At 35.3% G+C, this 25,580-nt stretch overlaps 1 protein-coding gene across 3 annotated transcripts in view; it reads left to right on the top strand.

Moving 5' to 3' along the window:
- The window catches only part of g (adaptor-related protein complex 3, delta 1 subunit-like garnet), a 563,264-nt gene that overhangs the window by 250,002 nt on the left and 287,682 nt on the right, over nt 1-25,580 (top strand). For all 3 annotated transcript variants that reach the window (XM_090410782.1, XM_090410781.1, XM_090410783.1), the window contains 4 exons: nt 7,699-7,844; nt 11,619-11,767; nt 20,911-21,037; nt 21,145-21,248. In XM_090410782.1, the coding sequence (XP_090266908.1) occupies nt 7,699-7,844; nt 11,619-11,767; nt 20,911-21,037; nt 21,145-21,248 (526 nt within the window). The remainder of the gene's footprint in view (nt 1-7,698; nt 7,845-11,618; nt 11,768-20,910; nt 21,038-21,144; nt 21,249-25,580) is intronic.

Here is a 25,580-nt window from a genome sequence, read left to right as displayed (position 1 = left end):
TTTTCAGGAAGATAGAAAAGTTGGGATGGGGAGGAGTACTGATGATACCAGATGAATTGCGACCAAAAAGAATAGGAGACAGGTGGGAGGGTGGCTGTTCATTTGAAGCAATCTGGTGTGAGATTAAGACCAGTAATGCAAAATATATAGTGTTGTTGCTATATGCCAGGGAATTCCACAGATGATCTGAATGATATGCATCGCCAAATTAGTATGAGTACAAGTTGAGGGATTATTATGGGGACTTCAACTACGGAGATATAGACTGGAAGAAAGAAAGATCACATGGCAGAAAGGAAATAGAATTCATACACCTGCAGAGAGATAATTACTTAAGTAACAGTAACATTATTCATTAACAGTGATTACTGAACTAAACCACATCCCTAACACTTTCTTAGCCAATGGCTACAACTCCCAAAAAATCCAAAAAATATTAAAACCAGTTAACCACAACCCTCCCTCCTCCCTTCATAACAAAGATTACACTGAATCCATCACCATTCCCTATATCTGGGACACCTCTGAAAAGTTAACCAAAATCTTAAAAAAGTATGACCTGACTTTTTGTTACAAATTATAAAAAAATTGGCATCCCTTATCCACTCCATCAAAGACCAACCATTTCCCCTAGACCTACCTGGGGTATACCAGGTGGGTACCTTGCAGCTGTAAACTGTCCTACTTTGGCCAAACAGGCAGGACAGCAAATGTCAGGATTTCCGAACACAAAGACTACATCTAGTTTCACCAGTACAGCCACTCTGGGCTTGCAGACCATGCTCTGGATACCCACCACAGAATACGTTGGAAGAAAGCTACGTTACTACACTGCAGAAAATTTAAATGTGAAAGATTATTCATGGAATCGGCCTCAGCTCTAAAAAAAACTTTCCAAACCTCAACAAATTTGGGTGCATGTGACTGCCCCAAATTTGGGAAGCTTGCATCTTGAGCACCTCAGCCCACCAGCCAAGACAACCCAATATAGCCCGTTAGGAGGAACCTTTAGGACTCTAGGAACAACAGTAGTTTTCCTCTCTTCTGCTCCATTTGCCTTTTTGTAGTGCCTGCATGCATGTGTCATAGTTGTGTGTTCTCATGAAGATGGCAATGTGACGCTGCCAAAATATAGGAGGTATTTATTAAAGTTTCTTTTAATTAATATTCCAGTATGTGTTGTAAATGCCTTAAATAATTTAATAGTCTTGTGTTACCAACGTATAAGCCTATCTAAAAGAAAATAAATATAGGCAGTCCCCGGGTTACGGACAACCTGACTTATGGTGTTTATTACTTACAAATTGGTTCCCAAGGCTCTCCATAAGGATAATTAAATGAATAATCTGGGTACTAGTTTCTTCCATGTATGTAAAACCCACATGTCGTAAGTGGTTTGTTGGTCCAGCATCTTTACTCTAGCGGTTAGTCTAATTGTTTATATGGTTGCTTACACACAGTATCACTTTCATCTTAACTTTTTTTTATTTGATTTTGTGAGTATGATTACCCTTATGACCATGCCTCCAAAGCTAAAGTCCAGCAAAGAGAAAGGTGTTACAATGGAAACAAATTTTATTATTAATTTTATTTTATAATTTTATTTATCACATTGAAAGAGGTCTAAAATTCCTCCCCTCCAATTTAGCCAACAAAATAGGAATGGAAACATTGTACATATGAAACTCTAATAAACAACTAAGTTGCAACCTAACCAGAACAGAAAAATTGGCACTTAAATCTTAAATAATCCAGATATCGTGATTACAAAAGTAGATGAATGCAATGCTACCATTGTTCTCAATCAGACAACCCCAGAGAGAAGAAAATCTCAATACAAAAGGACTGTAGAATTGTTTAATGTAGTTCTGTTTTTTTTTTCCACCAGAGGTCAGGCTAGGATAAATGATTAAAAAAATTTGGAATCATTTTACTTTTGTATAGTGCAGTGGCATGTAGCTTGTATATTGTACATATGTATGATTTCCTGACTTCAATACAGAGGTTGAAATGTCGATTGTTACTTAATTTAAAGTAAATAATTATTCTAACACTTGTGTTGTGTCTCCATAAATTCTTCATTATGAAAAGAAATAGGCAGCTCTAAACTTTGGTTATACAAGGTATTTGTGACCAACAGCATGGATTTCACCATTGTAGATCCACAGGAGATCTGGCCTACATCATGCACCTCTGGACTCATTCCATGGAAAGGTTTGAAAAAACCCATGCCATTTCATTTGCCATCTCCAAAGCTTTTGATAGGATCTGGCATTCAGGCTTTCTCAACAAATTACCACCATATGGACTGCCTTGTCCTTGTGTAATGGGATTTCCAGTTTTCTCTCATATCAATCCCTGTGTGCAATGGTGGATGTGTTCTTTTTTTTTTCAGATTTTCCTGTTAATGCCAGCATCTCTCAAGGCTCTGTCATTTCCCCCCACCCTCCTCCTGATTTATATAAACAATCTGCTCTCATTAATTGTAAATCCTATTCATAGTTTTGCTAATGATAGCACTCCCTACTCATCCTAGTCATACAATAAGCTTTGCAGTGCTCATGCTTCGAGATCGCTGTAATAAGTGCCCTCTACACTGATCTTCACAGTATCCTCGATTAGAGTGGAAACACCCTCAATTTCAATGCTTCCAAAATACAGTGTTGCTTGTTTTCTTGCAAATGAGACCTCAGATCTTTACTTATTTTTGATAATGCTTGGCTGAACGGTCAAGATCAAATTTCTCTCTCTTGTTGGATTGACTCTTTCTTCATACCATGCCTGGCATATTCATTTCATTTCTATAGCTTCACCAGCTTCCAAAAAACTTTGAATCATTTTCCACTTATGACAGCATTTCCTCTTCTGACCAATTACTTTCTCTGTGTAAATCCCATATCCAGCCAACCTTGGAATACTCATGGTTTAAGGTGGTGTATCTAAGACCTCCTTGAAAATTCTTGATGCTGTTCAGAAAACGACAGTTTGGTTGATTAATTACACATCTCTTACAGACTTTCTTCAGGCACTTTCCCATAGAAGATCATTTTCTGCATTGTGTTTCTTCTGCAGATATTTCCATGGCCACTGTTCAGCAGAACTATCATTCATTATGCTTCACATTTCTGCCAGATTTATGGGAACTTAAGCAGTGGCTTTACAACATCCCTTTACAATTGAACTGCATACATACGGAATCTGCTACTCTGTCATATGGAACAGCCTTCCCCATGAAGCATTTCCAAAGGACTACAACCTCCAGCAGTTTAAGAAGAATATTACCAGATTACTTTGCTCTGGTCCTTGCACGTGCGTGCACACACACACACACACACACACACACACACACACACACACACACACACACACACACACACACACACACACACACACACACACACACACATCTGCTATTGCTGCATATCCTTCTGATCAGAAATCCATGCAATCGTTAATGCTGTTCTACCATTTGAAGTAATGCCCTTAATTCCCATCTCTCACCATTTCAATCCACTCTTGCTTTCATATGCAATGTTCAGTTTATGTTATTTTCATTTTTTACTATTTCCATGGTCTGTGCTATTCAGAATTGGTATTAGTAATTCCTTCATTCTCCTTTAAATCTATTGCTTTGTTTACAGCAGCATTCCTTCACAGTTCAGCTTTATAATCATGAAACAGTTTTTTTTTCCCTGTCTTTGTTCATATGGTACCCTGCTCATATGTATTTCCTCCTCCTCCTCCTCCTCATCATCAGATTCCTCACATTTACCCAAGGGGTGTACAGGATATGATAGTACTACATGAAAAATTTACATCATTATTAACTTCCTATCTACAATTTCCCTCCAAATCAGTCTGTTACCTGTCAAGGCTTCAATATTGTCAGATCTTATATTTCTATCTTCTAAGGCACTTTTTACCGTATCAATCCGCCTATATCTTGGTCTTCCTCTGGGTTTTTTTCCTGCCAACCTGGCAGAGAACACTTGTTTTGCTAATGTTTCCTAAGAAGTATAATTTGCATGCATTTCGATGTTAACTTTTTTTTTTCTCTCAACTTTCTGAATATTCATTTTATTGATGAACTATAAGTTGCACAACCTTTCATACATAGGATTACCATTAAATAAGTGTGTGTGTGTAGAGGGGGGGGATACATCTCAGCATAAATGTGTTAATAGGTTTGAGTGCAAAGATCAGTCCTTAAATATTAGTTCTTTTCTTCTAACCAATGTTATCTATTTTCTCTATCAAAACATTGTAAATTTTTTTCTATTCCCTCGCCTTCTCCAGTATTTATGATGGGAGAATTGATATTTGTCAAATGATGGGAATTAAGGGCATTAGCTGGACAGCTACCAGTTTTACAAATATATTGAAGGTGTGGCATTGGATTCCTCATTTCTACACCTTTAATTTTCAACTGAGTTCTGAACTTGGCCTCCTTATATCTATAGTCTTGCTGATGTTTGATTGACTTTTATTATAACAAACTATTACTGTTCTCCTAACAAATTTTCTAGTGAGAGCTGACTATAAAGATGAAGTCCTTGCCATTTAACTCATGGATCTCCAAATTTGTCCTATTTTGGTGGAAAGCATTTGGAAGGCATCCCTCGCTCGTTTGGGTTACTGTAAATCCATGCACACTGTTAGATCAAGTCTCCTATTATCAGCCTGTTATATTCCACAGCTTGGGTGAAGGACTCTCCACTCCTCTTTCTCAGGTATCATCCTAATCCAGTTTCATGCTACTTTGATTTCATCTATGTTCCTTTGAATTTTTTGCTTTCTCTCTTGGTTGGAATCCCAACTATAGTAAGGTCTGTCTACCAGCCATCTTTCTTATTGGCTACAGTGCTATTCCATTTCCACTTGAATGATTTTGTTACATCCAATTTGCATGATCTAATTGTTTGCATGTTTTATCTTCTGTGCTCTCTTAATTCCCAAAATGTTTCTCTCCTCAGTTATTTGGGATGGTTATTTTTTCTGTCATGGATCAGGTTTGGATACTATATATCTATATGGACAGCATAATGGAATAAAATTGAATGGAAAAGTCTTGTCATGCTCATGAAAAAGAAAATGTTCTCCTCTAAGTAGTCAAGGATATTTATGGATATATAGTTATAAAATCAGAACATCAAAAGACAACAAAAATCCTGCATCCTCTACTCTGATACCAGGTATTTGAGATGGTGAGGATAGATGACGACAGTTAGGAGGAAATAGTGTTTTGTGCATGTGTGAGTAGGGAGATCTTGTTTCTTCCTAACCGTGGTCCATCTATCAGAACTGTTATATATAAGATGGATATACCAAGGGATTAGTATGCTATAAAAAGGATCTTGTTTCTTCTTAACTATGGTCATCTATTGTAGGCTGGTATATATAATATGTATATCCCAAGAGATTAGCATGCCATAGAAACTGATCAGTTTCTTTGGCATGCTAATCATTCATAGAAACTGATCACTTCATTAGATGGAATAAAGCAAAACTGTTAGCATAAATCTAACTTGAAATTGGGAAAAGTGGTTCTAGAAGTTTTGCAAAATGTTTTGAATTGCAAGAGAACCAGTTGATTTACGTTAAATCAATTTTGGCATACTGCCTTAACTGCAGCCCAATTACAGAAGGTTACAAGGAACAACAATTGTGCATCAATCATGTAACATTTTCACTTATGTAATTTGTCTTGTGTGTATCTTAATGCTAGCTTGATCACTAATAAACTATTGTGAGTAAATATTTCATATAGTAATGGAATTGAGTATCACATTCTTGTTTCATGTAATAACTTTTCTGATATGGAGTACTTTGGGAGGCTGGAGGCAGCTTTGAGTTTGAAAGTTATATTTTGTTATAGTGAGTGCTATAATAATACAAGAGAAAGTCAGTAAGATGCAAACAAAAGCCGAAGAAATGAATTGGAAGTGAATGGTTTCAGTAGTCACAGTCTGGGATGGTGACAGGATGATAGTAGGTGAGGAGTACACAATTGTTGAACAGTATGCTGTTCTGTGTTGTGAGCAAAGAACTTTCCTGCAAATGGACATTCATAATTTAAATTAATTGGATATTAAATCCCACATTATTTCAAAGCCGAATAAGAAACTCAAAGATCGAAATCAGAGTTTCATGCCGAATATAGTAAACTATAAAAGTTTCGGCAGATTATATTGTAAGCTAAAGCACATAGTTCAACACTAGGGCAACTCGTAGCAAAGGTGGGTAAAGTTCTGATCACTATTCTTAGTATTTCCCATAATGTAAAACACATCTCCTAGGGATTTGTGGGATTTAATATCCCCTTAATTTAAATAATGTTACATTGCCGAAGTGAAGCCTGTTTGCTCTTTATTTAAGGACATTCATAATGTATCTGATATATTTATGAGATACATATAACATTACACATACATATAGATACATTATACATATACCTGTTTATGGTGAAAAGTGTTTGTCACATGTAGCAGTTTAAACTCAGTTCAAAAATTTTTGCAGAAACTCTTGATGACTGATTTGGTTGTCCTGTTGAGACTGTGACAGATTGTGAAAATGCGAATGTCACATCATACTGTGATTTATTAAAGGTGAAAAGTCCAGATCTACTAACAAAAGGAGTACTGCTCCTGCATGATTTTGCAAAACCTCATACTGCTACATGAACCTTGGAGAGAATTCAATAGCTTCAGTGGGGACTCAATATCCATCTCACAGCTCTGACCTCATCTCAATCAACTTCCACCTTTCAGGATCACTGAAACAGCACCTTGGTGTCAGACATTTTGCTGATGATCAGGAAATTAGCCGCGGAGTTGACAGACAAAAGAATTCTATGCTGCTGATTTTGAAGAACTGATAAAGTAAGGGACTAGTGTATAAATGTGTAAGGAGATTATGTAGAGAAATAAATGTTTTTCTGAGGTTTGTATTTCACTTGTTTTATTTTTTATAATTATTTGTAACTTACTGACTTTCCTTTGTATTTGATATAACAAGAGTTGACTAATTGTAATGTAAGCTTCATTTTGCATATTCTATACCATCCTTGAATTTTACACCATTGTGTATAAATATCCACTTATAGTCACTTTCAGGGAGTCATGGAGACTTACTGAGGGATGCTCCTGAAAGTGTAGTTCTATGGTACCTATCATACCACTTATTAAAAACAGTCACTGAGGATGTACTCATAACATCCACTAGTAGCTTATTTCATTCACTCACTTAAATGTCATAAAAGAAAACTTGAACATTACATTCTTTTTTGATCATATCCTTACATGGTTTTCAAGTGTGATGAAAGAAATTTGCAAAATTTAAGTAAAATGGAAAAATTCCTTTTAGGTTTTGAAGTGTCTATGGGATAATCAACATAGAAAAGTTTTTTTGTTTTCTAAACTAAAATAACTTTCAGATGTTAAATATCCAATGTAAATACAGTATTGTTAATAAATGCTGCACTTTTATTCATAGATTACTGATTTCTCTCTCTTTTTTTTTTAAGATAAGAGCATTTTGAGTTGCTATAAAAACATTTATAAATTTTTAATGTGCTGTTTCACCTTATTTTCTTAACTAGAACTATATTTTATAATCAGTATTTAAAAGATAAATTACTTTTCAAATATTAAATTTTGTTTATCACTGTTTTGTTGTTATACACTTTTTTCCTCATTACAGTGAAATATCTAGGATTATTAGCTATGTCCAAGATTTTGAAAACTCATCCAAAAAGTGTTCAAGCACACAAAGATCTAGTTCTTCAGTGTTTAGATGACAAAGATGAATCTATTAGGCTACGTGCCCTTGACCTTCTGTATGGCATGGTAAGTTACTAGAGAGGGTGATAAAAAAATGGTATTGGTTTTGATTTTATTTATCAATCGATTTAGTGTATCTTAATGAAAAATGTGTATGATTATTTAATGGGGGGGGGGGGGGAAGAAAGAAGTAAAAATCCTGAATGCTAAGCTTAAAGCATTTGCTTCTCTACAACTAATCTATAATCTGTACAAAGAAATTAATAATAGCTGAGTAAAGGTATCTTATTCTGTACATTTGTGTCATAGCAATCATTAGAATGGTTGTTATGCTTTTGGGGGAAGAAAGTGAATGTAAACTTATCATATTGAAATTTCAGTATCACATTGAACATAAAAATATGTAAGAAAATTCTAAAAGAATTAATTGAGCAGCTTTTAGAGATTAATTGCAGACTGAATAAAATTATGGAGGTGGAGGAAAAATAAAAGTTTGAAAACAAGAACCAAATTTTACAGTCTCAGTGACACACTCTGAAGAAAATATTGACTAACACAGACAGGAAAACATGTGGTGAGGTTGTTTGCAAGGATAGGAAAATCTGAACTTCAGATTAAAGAGGCAGTCCTGGAAAAGAAGCAAGTTGTTGAACTTCCTAGCAAGTAAGTCGTCTATAAGTAAGATATCCTGGGAGATTCAAAAATTTTGAAGAGCTAAAGATGCATGTTCTATGCTCCATTATTTCACTGGTATCTATCCCACAAATTGCTGTCCAATTTCTCTTAGTTCACTCAACTCCAAAGCAACGGAAACCTTGAGGATCCTCAAATAATTAATGATTGTATATATTCCACCACTATTGATCCACAGGAGATCTGCTTATGTCACTCATCTCTGGATAAATATCATGGAAAAATGTGTGAATCTCATGTGGTTGCTCTTAATATCTCCAAGGCTTTTAATCTAGTCTGTTAAGATGGCTTCCATTATTTGACCTGACCCGTGACTTCTGCAACTGGGTTGGAAGTTTGACTGGGTACTACACATAATTATACAGTTCTTTATCTTTTAACTATACACAGCTAATGCTGGAGTGCTACAAGTTTGTTTCTCACTCTACCTTCTTCCCTCTATATAATAACAACCTAACTCCAATTGATTGCAAATCCGGTACACACTTTTACAAATGATAATACACTCCACTCCTTATTTGACAAACCTTGTAGTACATAAACCACCACAATCTACAGAACATCAACCACTGCTACACTAAATTCCGAACCACACAGCATTCTTCAGTGTGGTTCAGATAATCTTGTCACTTTCAGTACTATCAAAACATAGTTCTGCCTTATTTTCCACAAAAAAAGACCCATTTTCTCCCAGTCGTGCTTTAAACAACACTAACATCTCTAGATATCACATTTCAGGTGACCACTGAGGGTTTCTAAGAATACTCTATTTAGTACAGAAAGCAGTTCAGTTAATTAACTCCCCTCTCTCTTCACTCCTCTCCAGTTCACTCTATCCACTTTCACATAGCATTTAATTTCTGCTACATTAATTTTCTATAATTACATCTATGGTAATTATTCTTCTGAACTAGCATCATTAACTGTCTGAGGCCACACTCCCTTTGTGGGAGTTGTGTGCATATGTTTCTCATCTCGGCTGCTGCCTCTACTCTTTAAGTTTACTCCATCGGTTATACTATGAAAGATAGTTATATAAATATTAGTGTCATTGCAGATGTAAAAAGTCTCCCATAAAAATAAGAAAAATAGAACAAAAAATTGTGGGGAAAAAAAAAAATAATAATATACCAAACATACCCAAAATCTAAAATTTGTTCTAATGAAAAAAACACTTCCACATCCATTTCACCATCATTGGAAACATTAGTACTAACATTAAGGATGTACACCACCGCTTACAGACATCAAAATCCAATCAGCTCTTCCTAATGGAATCTCATTTTGCATTCTCAATGATGACAACCCACCTCAACTATCCAAACTCCATCTTGCGTGGTGCATTCTGCAGAGAGGAAGGAATGTGTGCTTTTGCTAAATTAGATATCCCTTGCTAAAAGTTATCTCACCTAGAATCCCTGCTTTTCGATCTTCTCTGACTCAGAATTTCTTTATCTCATTTTATAGCCATCATTTTCTGCCTTTACTATTTCCTTAATTCTGAAAACCATGTTGCCCTTTTTGACTAAGATTGCTAAAAATTGATTTCATGCAATCTAATTACCCACGTTACCAGATTGTTTCCGTAGAAGACTAATGTCCATAACACAAACTAGCTTCCCTTCTCTAACTGTGCACGTCAACTAGAAGGTAAGCCAAATAATTTGTCATCAGCAATGATCTGTCACAAGTAGTTAACCTACAAAACAATACTTGACCATCCTCATCATTTTTCCTGCATTCTGGACCTTTTCTTAACTGGCTCTCCTTTCAAATACATTATGGATGTTTACTCTCCTCTTGGCAACTGACCATAATCTTATCCAAGTCTCATTTTCTTCAGATTGCTCTCCTCCCATCCAATCTTAGCCTTGTACCCTGTGGTACTACAATGGTGCCAGCTGGGATGATATTGGGAATTTTTACATCTTTTTCCCATTGTTAATAATTCCATTAATAACTGAAATAATCCTCACTGGAATTGAGGGCCTTCATTTCCCATGGCACTACAACCCCCCCCCCCCCCCCCCCCCGAACTCTAATCCAAACCATGATTCCCTAAAAATGTGCCTATACTCATACATGTAGTCCATGATAAAAAGGTAGCATATAATATTCAGTGTCTTAAATCAAAACCTTCAGCTTATACTACAGCCTGTGATAGTGTAAAAAAGTTATCAACAATTATAATGCAGATCTCATAAGAATGAAATGCATTAAGCTTGCCTCCCACTCAACTGGTAGCAGTTGAAATCTGGTTCCTCACTAAGAGTTGTTGGGTGCAACTTCTGCCCTTCTTTGGTTCCACCTTGTTCACATTCTGATGGTATACCATGATAATCTCAACCAATGTTAAGGTACACCTCTGTCAAGAGGTCTACCTTAACATTGGGTGGAGTCTTTTCCTCCAACTCTTGCTTAGACAACCAAGGCAAATCACCTCCTGCACCAACACAAACTGCCCCATTGCATGCCAACTCTTTTGCTAGAAGGATGTAAGAAAACTCCTGACTTAATGTTGATACTAATAAGTCTCCTGGTCCAGATGGTATTTCTCCATTTGTGCTTAAAACTCGTGCTCCAGAATTAATACCCATCGTGTATCGACTATGTAAGCTGTCATATTCGTCTGGGATCTACTCAACAGTGTTGAAGCAAGCCTTTATCTAGCCTGTACCTAAAAAGGATGATAAGTCCTTCATCACATTATCATCCCATTGCTCTCACATCAGTATTGTTGAAAGTGATTGAGAATGTCATCAAAAGTGCAATCCCTGCTCGGGTGGTGTTTCACTAAGTGATGAGCTAGTAGGTCTGGTTAGCATTTCCTTTGACTAGGAAGGGAAGGCACAGGTGACTTTATTGGGAGAAGCTACATATTGCACACACAAGTTCATAGCAGCCCTAATTAATGGACACTAACATTTATCAGTCATATTACTGTATTTGAAACACTGTTTGGCAAAAAATAGAAATAATGACAACATTTGCAAAAAAAAAAAAAAAGCAAGCTGCAGTCTCTTCAAGAGAACTTTTTTTTTATTATTATTATATAATTGTCTGTTTTTTTAAGTCTAGTGTGTCACTGTACTGTGTTAAACTAATGTGAAATATATCTGACAATCCTTATCCCCCCAATTTTTATAGGTATCAAAAAAGAATTTGATGGAAATAGTGAAGAAGCTTATGGTCCACATGGATAAGGCAGAAGGTACAACTTATCGTGATGAGCTTTTATCTAAGATCATTGATATCTGCTGTCAGAACAATTATCAATACATTACAAATTTTGAATGGTTAGTACTTCATAAATTAATTATTTGCATTATTGATGGTTTATTTATGGTAGTCAATTTTATCTGTTTATTGCAAGCTTAACTCAGGGGTGTACTAGAGATGCCCCTCTGCATTTATATACATTATATGCATACTATAATGAACATCCACAGTGAAATGATACACTGTATACTGGCCTGAGCTTATAGGACCAACATGATTTTAAGTTCATGCAATCAAGAATCTTTTTACTGAATTTCCCAACAAATGATGTTGCAATTCCTTCATCTCAATTTTCATTTATTAGAACATATGCATATATTTTTAAATTTATTCTGGTTAGCACAACAGGTATTACACAATGTGTATTATCTCCATTGGCATGGCAATACGTGTGAAAGGAGCTCATTTTCTTAGACTAAACTTGTAATAACATAATTTGGCTAGGTTCCAAATTTCTTTCCTTCCTTGTTTTATTTAGGCCACTCTACTTTTTTGAGGTCTGTCTACTGTCTTCTCTGACCAATTTTCTTGAGTTATTACATCTTTGTATTATATCATTCAGATATGTATCTATATCCCTAAATCCTAAACTGGGAACAGATGAATGAAAATCAGTAAGAAAGGATCAAATCCCAAAGAGTGAAAAAAATGGTTTTATTCTTTGATACTGGAATGAATTATAGTGTGGTAAGCAAATAAGGCCTGTGGAAGATGTAGATCCCAATCTTTATTCTTTCATGAGATAAATCTGAAGGAATCTCTTTTGTAGATTTATTCAATCTTTCACAACGATGGGGCATTTTCTCTATTTTTAACAGCTTGCACTTGAACAACAATACTGAGGTAAATCTAGGACTTTTTGTCAATAAATATTCTGGACAGCCATACTTACCAATTATCCCATCTGTTAAGCATCTTACAAGAGTGTCCGCCTTTTTGATCTTTTTATTGGAAATGCTTCAGGATATATGAATTTGTTTTGTCTGTTAGACCTTTGTAAGGGAGCTATGACATCTGCATCTATGCTGAAAAGGACAAACTGGTAACGTTACTGTTTGTAAACAGCTATGTTACCAGCAACCTTACCAACAAAAGCATTTATTATCTGACAACTATGACAGGACTAGACATAATTGCTTTACCTCCCTGGCTAAACCTGTCTACATGGATAAGTGAACTGATCCAGTAATACTGATCTACTATTCTTTGTAAAGTTTTGTGTAACCCATGTCATTACCCATCGATGATGTACGATACTAGTTAAGTATCCATTTGATCACCATAATATACTTGAGATCACTAGAGTTACAACAAAAGGGGAGGTGAATGTGGAATATTCAGTACTTAAATTTGGACTCAAAGTTCTCAACAGAGCAATATATTCCATACCAGGAGGCAAAGAGGTAGTATAAACACAACAGTAGCAACAACATCTGCTGAACCCTTTTATGCTGAGAAGACAACTGTAACGGAAGTGTCTGTTGGGACCTTGACAAGGATGTCAATCCCACCTTCTCACAACCTCAACATCCCTGAAAGATATGACTCACTCGCTATCTCCTTTGAATGAATGAAATAGAAAAATTATTATGGACTTACTCTCTGCTGAAGATATGCCAAAAATATTCCCACCACACTAAATCTACTAGTTAAAAGAATAATGGAACATCCACCACAGAGGATTAAAGATATGCCTCCAGACTCTTATTAAATGGCCTGTCAACAGATAGCACGGATCTCCCCTGAGTGGAATTTGATGATGTCTTGGATGTTTTTTTCAGAAGAAGAAATGATGGAGACTGTCCGTGCACAATTAAAAAATTGCCCATTACAGAAAGCCAGATGATACCACCAAAAAGAAACAATGGAAACATTTCTTCAATGGAATTGTTGTGGATTCCTACAAAACATAGATGACATAAAGGCCTTCTTGCAGAAGTATACTGTAGCCCCCCCTTATCCACAGGAAATGCGTTCCAAGACATTCTGTGCATACCTGAAACCACAGATAGTACCGAACCCTATATACACACACATATATATATATATATATATATATATATATATATACATGTGTGTGTGTGTGTGTGTGTATATATATATATATATATATATATACATACATACATACATACATACATACATATGATAAAGTTTAATTTTAGGCACAGCAAGAGATTAACAACAACTAATAATAAAATAGAACAGTTATAACAACATAATGTAATAAAAGTTATCTGAATGTGAAGGGAATCTTAGCAACCTCAGCATACGTTTTTTTATTATTATTTATTTATTAATTTATGAAATCAAGAACTTTCACTTTATTTACTTAAAAGGAAGCACTTATGGCTTCTCTTTGGGTTATCCAAATTGCCATCATCACTACTCTTATGCTCTGGTGCCATTATTGAGTGAAATTAGGGTTACTTGAACATAAGCACTGCGATACGGTGACAGTTGATCTGATAGCCGAGAACTACTCACAATCGTGCACAGTTTAAAACTTATGAATTGTCTATTACTAAAAGAAAGAGCCATGCGGCTTCATTTTGGTGATGCAAAGTTACATGGGCAAAGGCATCCCCGAGTTGCCTTAGCTTGCATTACTTGATGTAAGTAGCTAAGGAAACTCGGAGTTGCCTAGGATTGTATTCTCGTAAGCTCTCAGATCAACATACGAAATTTCATAGTTTCTAAAAAAACATTTGGCTTTGAAATAATGTTGGATCTAATATCCACTTTGCTGATGTAATTGTAAATTTTTTATTTCTGGAATTTTCATTTAATATTTTCATGGTGGATTATATTTATGCAACATTGTGGGGGCAGTGCCTTAAACATCAGAGGAAGAGTTCATAGTGAAGAATTTATGGAGACAAAACCATACGTGTTAGAGTAATTACTTCATGATTTAAAGAAAAAGTTGATGTTTCGACCTCTGTATCAAGGTCATCATCAGGAAAACATACATATGCACAGGACACAAGCTACATGACACTACACAAAAGTCAGACAAATTTAAATGCTCTGTTAATCATTTACCCTAGCCTGACCTCTGGTAGAAAAATAAATATATAAAGTTTTAAAAAAATAAGTAAAATATATACAAAAAAATTTTTTTTATACATATCAGTATAATAATATACAGATGATGGGTGTGGGGAATCTCTAAATAAATGTAAATAAAATAAAGTTTTATAGTAGAACTACATTAAGCACATTTCTACAGTCCTCTTATATTAAGGTTTTCTCTTGTGTTGGGGTTCTGCCATCATGTTCTGGATGCTATCCTCCACATTCCAAGAATCTGGAGGACGACCCATCTGTAATCTATATAGCATCCAGAACATGATAACAGAACCCCAAACACAAGAAATCCTTCATATAAGAGGGCTGTCGAGATGTGCTCAATGTAGTCTGCTATGAAACTTTATTTAAAAGAAACTTAAAAGAAAGAAAATCTATTTATATATAGATTTTTTTCTCCCTTATATGAAAGAATTAAACTAGGAATCAGTAATAGAAAACATTAAAAAATATAAACATAAATGGATGGAACACGTTGAAAGAATGAAAACAGGAAGATTACCAAAACAAGTCTTAAATTACAAACCATTAGGAAAAAGAAAACCAGGGCGCCCTCTAACGAGATTCAACAATGACTGCTGAGGCCAGAACAGGCCACTCTAAGCCTAAATCCTTGAAAAGCACGATGAGGATGATGATGATGTGTGTGTATATATAAATAAATATATATATTTTTTTATCCCACCATAGATCAGGCTCGGATAAATGATTAACAAAACATTTAGGTTTATCCTACTTTTGCCTAGCATCATGTAGCTTGTGTCCTGTGCATATGTATGTTTTCTGATGATGACCTCGATACAGAGATCGAAACATCTAGTATTACTTTAATAATAAATATATAAATAAATAATATATATAAATAATAAATAAAAAAATTAATAATTTCTCTATAAAATCTTCACTGTGAATGCTGACCACCGTGTCACCTTAAAAGAAAGAATTAGAGGAAGAGTTGTTGAGCATATGCTTGACAACAATAATCTCTTCCTCTTAAATACACGAAACAACACACCTTCTTTTATATGCTTATCTGAACATTCATTGCTGTTGACTTAACTATCTGCTCACGCTCTCTTTTCCTACTTTTTAAGGGGGAAAAATTATGACATTATCTTGCTTTCTGATCCTTTACAAGTGCTGATATCTTTACCATCATTAGGGATGATAGAGTATATGTGTAAGCTCTAACATTATTCTTCACAGATTCACAAGGCCTTGGAAACTACACGTTTTCATGTGCACCAACTCCAAATTCAAATCCTCTCGTTAGGCAGAAGAAAAGCTATCCGATCCAATTGATAGGTGGAGTAATAAAACAAACTGGATCATTGTAAATGATGGCATTCTCAGGGTAAACCAAAACCCCACCAAAATCCACTACCATTGGGGAAGGAGTTAGTATCGATGAAACTGCTATCAAATAGCTGCTGGAAACTGTAGCAAAAGGTGTTAGGGTAAAACTAAGGAGCAGTTTGAACCTTCTTCCTCTCCTCTCCTTCACATAGTTATGTTCCCCAACAGCTATAATTGCCTAAGTGTAGTAAAAGGCTACTGCTGGACATGGGACAGATGATAAGAAAGAGTATCAATGAAAGATCATTATTAAAAACTGCTCCTACTAACATGCAAAACAATATTGAACCTCATTCCTCAGCACGCAGTTTGTAACTCTGTCAGTTGTAATTATTAGTGTCCTTTGGATGATCATGATCTCATCAGCAGGGATGTTGTTGTTGATAATGAGAGCTAACTTTAATGAGAAGCAATGTTTCCATATACCAGTAACAAAATGGTGTATTGCCATATTATTTCAGTACTCTGGATTAGAGATGCCCTAGTCTTGAAGCTATTTCATGACTAAATTTTGTTTGCTTGACCTCTAAAAAAATAACACTCAACAAGAATTTCTTGATATTACATGGTTTCATGCTTATGAGAGCCTTGTACCTCTTTCACATATTCTTCTTCACAATGCTCATTTATTAGTTGGTTGTGCTCAGAAGAATAGCATTTCTGAAGTGTTTTATGGTGTTGTGTGGATATATATGGAGAGTTTACTGAGTACAGGTAACCGTCGTATAATGTGGATGTTAGGGTCCACAAAAATGCCATGTTATATAAATCGCGTTATGCGAGATTCAGATCACATAGAAAAAGTGTGGTTAGGTTCTGAATCGTTTTTTTTTTAAAGATTATATAAACAATGACATATCCAACAAAAATATATTTTTATTTAATTCAGGTAATTCATGTGAGTTAAGAAAACATATAAACTATGAAACGAATACATAGTATAAGCTTATAAAATTACGAATTGTATGTAAACTTCATTGCACATAATACATAAATGTTTTAGGCAAAATAAAATAAAGTGTATATTTTAATCGTCATCATTCTCTTCAAAACTAACATTTCGTAGATGTTCTTTATTTTACGAGTGACAGGATGTCGTCATCACTTGAAATCTCTTGGACATCATTAGTATAATTCTCATTGCATACTTCGGCTGGATTATTTATCAAGAAGTCAGTAATAAGACCTTGCTTACCACTATGCTGCAATTTTTATTAAGTTCATAATATGGAGCTAAACAAATATCCAGTTGTGTCATGAATTTTCCAGAGTGCTCCATTGAGAGATCATTATCCATAAAATAACTTTCTTGCCAGGTCCAATCCTACTGCTAATTTCTTTAAACTGAATTCTTTAATGGATTCATCACAATCAGAATCTTTGGCAGAACTTTCCCCACCATTTGGTTTGATGTTATCTATTAATTGTACAAGTTCCTCCTCATTTAAATCTATTTCCCATCAATTAATTCACTCTTGAAGAGATTGGAGCACTTATGAAGAAGTTTGCGAAGGTTGAGTCTCATGTGCTGATAGAAACCGAATGTATCTTCAGTCTTGTTTAATTGTTACCTTGGCAATTTACAGTGGGTGGGTTTATCCCTATTAACAAACACACATACCGTAAAAGTGCTCTAAGTGGCCATTACTATAATTTTTTTTTTTTTACATAAAAGAAAAGCATTACATATTGTATGTAACTCACCAAAAAACAAAGTGCTCAGCTTGAGATTAACACACTTATGATTTTTAATGTGCTTTCCTGGCAGAAAACAAAGACACTTTTCAACAATAAATACTTATACGGTAAATGATTGACGTACATGCGTGCTAAAGGGTGTTTCTCCTAATATAAATAATAAATAGCACGTAAAAACCACAGTGAAATCTCTAATTAGTAAAAAGACAGATATTTCATACTAAAAATAATAGTACATCTTCAGTGTCTGTAATAGGAATGGAATACAAGCAAACGTTCGGAATCACCTGTTAAAATACGATTGTCACCGCGTGCTAGGAAATAATAGAAATAACAAATTTAATCTATTAAGATAAATGGTTTTTTACATAAGATAAAGGTCTCCCATATCTTTGAAGGAGACATACAGTCATTTCTATTTAAATTCGGTCGGTGTAAGATAGTTTCACAACTTTCTTTGAATAAGTTCATATTTGATTCTGCATCTATGGAGGAGAACTGCTTTATCCCACTGGACACTGTGAGTAGAGTCAATACTGTGCTGCGCCAGACCAGACTTCAGAGGTTTGTTATAATCAATATAATATTGATGTTTTTTTATTCTTTTTTCCAAAGAACGGCCAGTTTGTCCAAAATAAGAGACATCACATTCGCAAGGTATTTGGTAAATGCCGGCCAAAGATAGAGGTTTATCCTTTGTAGAAGGTAATAAAGAAGAAATTTTGTTGATAGGAATATATGTTGGAATCAGTTAATACTTTTTCAGAATTCTACCTCTAAGTTCTGAAATTCCTGGAACGTACGGAATAGGAACTCTGCAGACTGTTGAAGAAACTGTAGGTGTTGGAACATAAGAGTGAAGTATCTGTTGGATTTGATTGGAATTGTAATCATTTGATTCCATTAACTTTTTAATGATGGAAAGTTCTTGTTGTGAGATTATTGGGGAAGAGCAAACTTTATGTGCTCTATGAATTAGAGATTTAAGAATGCCGAATGTTTGAGACATGTGGTGCGCAGACTTTTTGTGAATGTATCTGCCAGTAAAAGTGGGTTTTTGAAAGACGGTTGTAGATAAGGTACCAGAAGACGTTCTAGTAAGGAGTATGTCCAAAAATGATTTGGTACATAACGGTACCAAAGAGATGGTTGAGGATGAATGGATGAGAACATAGTATCTTCGAGTTGTTTCAAATAGTAGTTTGCCAAAGGTGGAGACAGAGGGCTACCCATGGCAGTACCTTCAATTTTTTGTAGATTTTGTTTTTCCAACTAAGGGCAGTTATAGGTGGCCTGGAATGTAGGGTGGGACCTCTGGTGATAAGTGTTTCCCAAATCTTAGGAAGCTTAATGCAACCGTATTTATTAAGATTTGGTTGAACTCTGAGAGCTGCTTCTGATTCTAAGAAAAAGTTGATGGAAGTTTTTTTCACTTGGCTATGCTACCAATTATATATTTGGTTTAATCCTTTATCCAAGTGTAAGCAAACAAAGGTTGCGCCTGAAGTATTTTCAGAACTGGCTCAATCTTGACAAAGGTGGTATAAGTTCTCATCACTTGCCTTAGTATCCCATAAGGCAAAGCATATCTAGTGTAAGCAAACTTTGTTTGCTTACGCTAGATGTGCTTACAATATCTAATTGCTTAAAATATATAATTGGTAGCATAGCCAAGTGAAAAATCTTCCATCAAATTATCTCTAATCCAGAGAATTTTAATAATAAGGTGTGACACCTTTTGGCAACTGGCATATGGAAATATGACTTCTCCATTACTTCCACCTTTCACAAGAGAAATACTTGAAGTATTTCTCGTGGCAAAGAAAATACTTCAGGCGGAAACTTTGTTTGCTTACACTTGGGATTAAACCAAATGTATAATTGATAGCATAGCCAAGTGAAAAAAACTAACATCAATTTTTAGCCCTGTTTTCAGACTTTCTGTATTAAGCTGGTCTATCATTCCTTGGAGTTCTTTAGCTGTTTCGGCTATTATCAACATATCATCTGCATATCTTAAGTGTGGGAGGTATTTCTCATTTATCTTTATACCTTTATTGTTCCATTTTAAGTTTTTAAAGATTTCGTCGAGTATTGCATTGAACAGTTTTGGTGACAATGTCCCCCCCCTTGCATAACTCCTCCTCTTATGTTGAATTTGGATTTCATGTTCCATAGCTTTGTTGCAGTAGAATTGTTATAGATATGTTTTAGAAGTTCAATATACTTGAACTTCTAAAAACACCTTGTATTCAACACCTTGTTTCTCTAGGGCTGTTATTAGTTCATTTGTCTTGACTGTGTCAAAAGCTTTTTCATAATCTATAAAAGCTAGACAAAGGGGTATATTGAATTCATTATGTTTATCTAATAATTGTCTTATTATGTAGATATTGTCCATACTGAAACTGGATCTGAATCCTGCCTGTTCTATTGATTGGTTATCTTCTTGTACATGTTATCCTGTTTGCCATGATTTTTGTGAAAAGTTTAGAATGTTGGAAAGAGGCTTATTGGGCAGTAATTTTTTTATTTCTTCCTTGTCTCCTTTTTTGTGCAATAACACTAGTTTAGTGTTGTTCCATCCATCTGAGATTTTTTATCTTCTTCTGGACAGATCCCCCCCCCCCCCAATCTTTTAATGGTGTACTATTATTTAAATTATATCTATGCTTTAAACTCTTTTATTCATATCTCAGTTTTTAAATTTGAAAATTCAATGGTGCTCCATCTAATATTCTACCTATCACTAATCTCATATTTGTTTATCAGCATCTGCAATCTCCACTCCAAATTTCAAATATTGTTATTGCCAGAAGTGCAACAAAGGTAGGCAATAACATCTATATCTGATCATTTCATTAAATTTTTCATTAAAAAGAGTTGCAGTCAAAAGACATTCTGATTCAAGGATGTTTCATAACATAAAAGCTTTGTTTATCTCTTTATAGTAAAAATGTTGATTCCCCAATAATCAAACATTGAGGTATTTTAATAAGTTTCTGTTTACATATAGGTATGTGAGCATCCTTGTTGAGTTAACAAGGATAGAAGGGACTAAACACGGATCTTTGATTGCTTCCCAAATGTTAGATGTTGCTATTAGAGTTCAAGCTATACGTTCTTTTGCTGTGTCACAAATGGTGAGATTATTAATTATAGGTTGTGTGTTACCAGTTTAACTTAGACATTTCATGGCTTCTTTTTACTCATTTGTTATTTATAGAAATTCATCCAGGATTTTTTTTAGGCTGTACTTCTTGACAATGCTCATTTGCTGGTTGGTAGTGCTCAGAGGAATAGCATTTCTGAAGTGCTATATGGTGCTGTTTGGATATGTGGAGAGTTTGCTGAGTGAGTATATTTTGAAATTTAAATATCTAGAAATGCAAGTTTTGTTACAGAAACATTTAAAAAAAAAAGTAATCACTACCGTATTACCATCATTTTTTTTTTTTAAGATACGTAGAATATTTAACAGAATATTGCAAATTAAATATTTTAAATAAGCCACATTCTTTTTTGATGAGGAAGTGACTTTTTTTTTAAGTTATTTGCGAACTTTATTCTTTTGCGAGTTAGTAAGATCACGATCTACACCCTCTGTCCAAAAAGAAACTAAACTTTTCGAAAATAGAAGAAACTAGTGGCACCAACTGTTGTATCTTTTTGTTGTCGAAAGCGGCATTAGTTGTGTCAACTGTTTATGACAGTTGTGTCATAAAAGTGTTGTGTCAACTGTTTATGACATTTGTTTCATTAGAAGCTGAGTTATAGTGACATTGTTTCGACGAACGGTCAAAAATGAGTTTCAAACAAATAGCTGCGATTGACTTTTGTGTTAAACTTAACAAAAGTTTTACCGAAACGCATCAAATGCTTCAAAAAGTATACAGTGATGAATGCTTATACCGTACTGAAGTTTACGAGTGGTTTAAGCGATTTCAAAGTGGTCGTGAGATGCTTGAGGATGACGAAAAGCCGGGCCTTCCAAAAACTGGATTGAGTGAAGTTAACATCAAAAAAGCATGATTTCATCAAAGAAAACCCGAAATCGTCCGTGAGATTGATTAAAGATTAAAGATCGTAAGGACTCAAACTTCCTTGAAATGATCGTTACTGGTGACAAAAACGTGGTTTTGGATATGAGCCCGAAACAAAGCGGCAGAATGCTGAGTGGAGATCACCAGAAGATGGCATCCGAAAAAAAAGTCGTTTGGAGAAGTCAAAAGTAAAGACAATGCTGATTTGTTTCTACGATTCCAAGGTCATTATCCACAAAGAATTCATTCCGCCTGGCCAAATGGTCAATGGTGAGTTTTATCTCGAAGTTTTGAAGTGATTGATAGTGAGAATTTGTCGTGTACGGCATGAATATTGTGATGCAGGCAGCTGGTCACTTTTGCACGATAATGCACCATCTCATCATTTGAATATTGTGAGACAATTTTTTTTTTAGCAAAAACCAAGTTTGTGTGTTGGATCACTTGCCGTATTCACCTGATTTAGCACCTGTGACTTCTTTCTCTTCCCCCGATTTCATTTGCCGATGAAAGGAAAGTGATGCGATACCATTGAAAACGTTCAAGCTGCAGTAACCACAACCTTCAACAGCACCCCAAAAACCTATATAAAAAAACTCATTGAATGAATTAATTGACCATGCAAACGCTGCATCGAAGCTGAGGGAGAGGATATTGATTGCAATAAATGATTTAAATAATTATAATTGGCCTGTGTTTTATTTTCTATCAAAAGTTTGATTTCTTTTTGGACAGAGGGTGTATGATTTAGTGTGTAGAACTTTAACATTTCATTAGATTCATAACCACAGTTGTATTACCTTTGTCAGCTTTTAGTTATTACAATATTGTTGTTGCTTTATAGCTCTTTTAAAGCATTGATTTCTTTCTTTGGCATATGAGTCTTTGAACTCTTTGGAGTTCAAAGGAGGATTCCTTGGAGGCATCATGTAATAGTAATAATAATACTGATATTGATATATCAGTTTTTGGGAGGTTCTTAGGGATTTCAACTCATACAGTACATTGTGGAGATACAATTATGAAAACATCTCAGGCTTTAAGCTGACAGACTGGATGTTAACAAATAGCCTGCTCTTCCTTTATGTTAGCAGCCTGGAACCTTCACATCTGGAAGATGGAGGGGAGATTTTGCCACCACTGATATGGAAGGAACCCCCTGTTACTTCAACCTATCAAGCACCGCCTCCTTTTCCCCAAAGACAGCACACACCCTGCCTAATTACTGTAAGATTTATAATTCCCAGAAGCTTTTTCTCAATAAATATATTGAGATAAAGCTTCTCAATACTCCAATGAAATCTCAGATAAGCGAACAGGCAAAATTTTCTGAATTCATTGAAAACAGGATCAACATAAGTCCACATATAGTTGATAATAATGAAAGCGTTACTAAATTTTTCATATCAGCTAGCAAGAAACGCACAGGATTCAGAACAATCTGCACACCATGCTGGTCAATTGAAAGTAGTCTTCTGCTGAGCGTGAACAATAAAACCATCCAGACAGTGCTTCTATTCTCTTAAATTCCTTGGATGATGGCAGAAGAGTTTGCTGGGCATGAAGAAATGAACAACCTCAACTTTACCAGATCAAGTTGCTAGGCTTGGTCACTGGGAGACACCAGCACTCTAAATAGAACTTAAGGAAACATAAATCCTAACAGTATTGCAAAAATATTAGCACATAAAGCTAAACCCAAAATTCCCACAGATACCAAAAAAAGAGATCCATCATCATCTTTACAGAAAAGTTTTCTTATGTCCTACATCTAGAGCAATCGCCAATCCAGTAACTCTAGATGAAATTGATTCAGCCCTCAAATTAACTAAAATAGGTAAAGCTTTTACCTATTTTAGTTAATTTGGTAATTAACTAAAATTAAAACTCCTGGCATTGATAACATCCTTCCAGACCTCCTTACTCATCTTGGCTTAAGAACAAAATCCTGGCTAACCAGTTTCTTCTCCTCAATAATAGATGATGAAAGATTCTCAAAACTTTGGTATGAATCAAAGATAATGGCATTGCCAAAACCCACTAAGTCAACTGGTGATCCTACCAACTACTTCCCTATAGTATTGCTCTGCCCTCCTTACAAATTCTTTGAAAGGATTATCCTGTCGAGGATTTCTCCAAAATTGTACAAGCTGGGTTTAGACCTGACAGAAGCTGCTGTGACCAAGTCCTTACTCTTCCAACCCACATAGAAACTGGATATCAAAAGGGCTTAAAAACAGGTACTGTCTTCATAAACCTAACATCAATTTATAACACCATATTGAAGAAAGGTTTACTGTATAAAACATCAAAAATAATAATTGCCAAAAAAAAACTCTAAAATTACTAGAACAAATGTCCTCTGATAAGAAAATAAAGTTTCATCTGAAATCACAAAAAAACAGACCATTTATCCTGCAGGATGGATTACCACAAGAATCTGTTCTCACTCCAGTTCTGTTCAACCTGTACACAAGTGACATCCCTCCAACAGCTAGTCAAAAGTTTGTCTATGCTGATTATTATTATTATTATTATTACGGGTATCTCCATGGAGTCAGTTGACTCATCACGGGAGACCCAAACTAGCAAAACAATATCTGTCATATCTCTTCTTGAATTCATTTACAGAAGAAGAGCTCACAACTAAGTCAGGCAATGAATTCCACTTGTTCACCACCCTCCAGGCAAAAAACCTTGTTCTGACACCTTTGTTAACCACACTCTTCTTTAATTTCCAGAGATGACCTCTTGTTCTTCCATCACTATCACACAGCTGAAACATTTCCCCTGCATCAATCCTATAAAAACCTTTCAGTAATTTAAATGTTTCTATCACATCCCCTCTTCTTCTTCGCTTATCAACCAATCTCTGCAATCCACAAGCTCTCAATCTATCAATGTAGGGGGCATTTTTTATATCACTCACCAATGATGACTTAGCAATTGCCACCAAAGAGACAGTTTCCCTTCCAAGGCCTTGAGGAAACACTGAGCGAAGATCTGAGCTCACTGCAAAATTACTATGAAAGCTGGAGGGCTATTTCCTAACCCCAGCAAAATTTGTTCCTACTTTCCACCTAAATAACTGTGAGACTCATAGAAAACTAAAAATAAACTTCTGTGTCAGGACTTCAATCCATGAAAGTAACCCTTGCTAATTTGGTGTCACTCGATTGTAGTTTAACATACTGAAAGCATTTGCAAAAAACTAAGTTAAAGATATCTTCCAGGAAAAACATTGAGTTTACGGGCACAACTTGAGGTTGTAATGCCTTCACTCTTAGAACAGCAGCCCTGGTTCTGGTTTTCCCCCATGGCAGAGTATTGTTCACCAGTTTTGAGCCAAAGTTACCGTACGACTCTCGTAAACACACAGCTTAACATAACAATGAGAACCATCTCTGGTACCTTAAGATCTACTCCCCTCCTGTTGTTGCCTGTTCTTTCTCATATCACTCCTCCATGCTTCAGAAGAGAAGTAGTTACCATTAAAGAAATAAATAAAATTAGAAATAATGTGAACCTTCCTATGCATCAAGATATTTCTCCTCCTTCAGGTCTTATCTCCCATCTGCCTTGTGAAAATACAAGATGATGGTCCCCAGGACTGGTGGAGAAGACTCTGGAATAAACTACAAAC

This window comes from Typopeltis vanoorti, chromosome 20 (genome assembly GCF_054136105.1).
Source record: "Typopeltis vanoorti isolate ZY-2024b chromosome 20, IOZ_Tvanoo_1.0, whole genome shotgun sequence".
NCBI classification, from domain to species: Eukaryota; Metazoa; Arthropoda; class Arachnida; order Uropygi; family Thelyphonidae; genus Typopeltis; species Typopeltis vanoorti.
The sequence above is the reverse complement of the archived record's forward strand: the minus strand, read 5'-3'. Positions and strand labels throughout refer to the sequence as shown.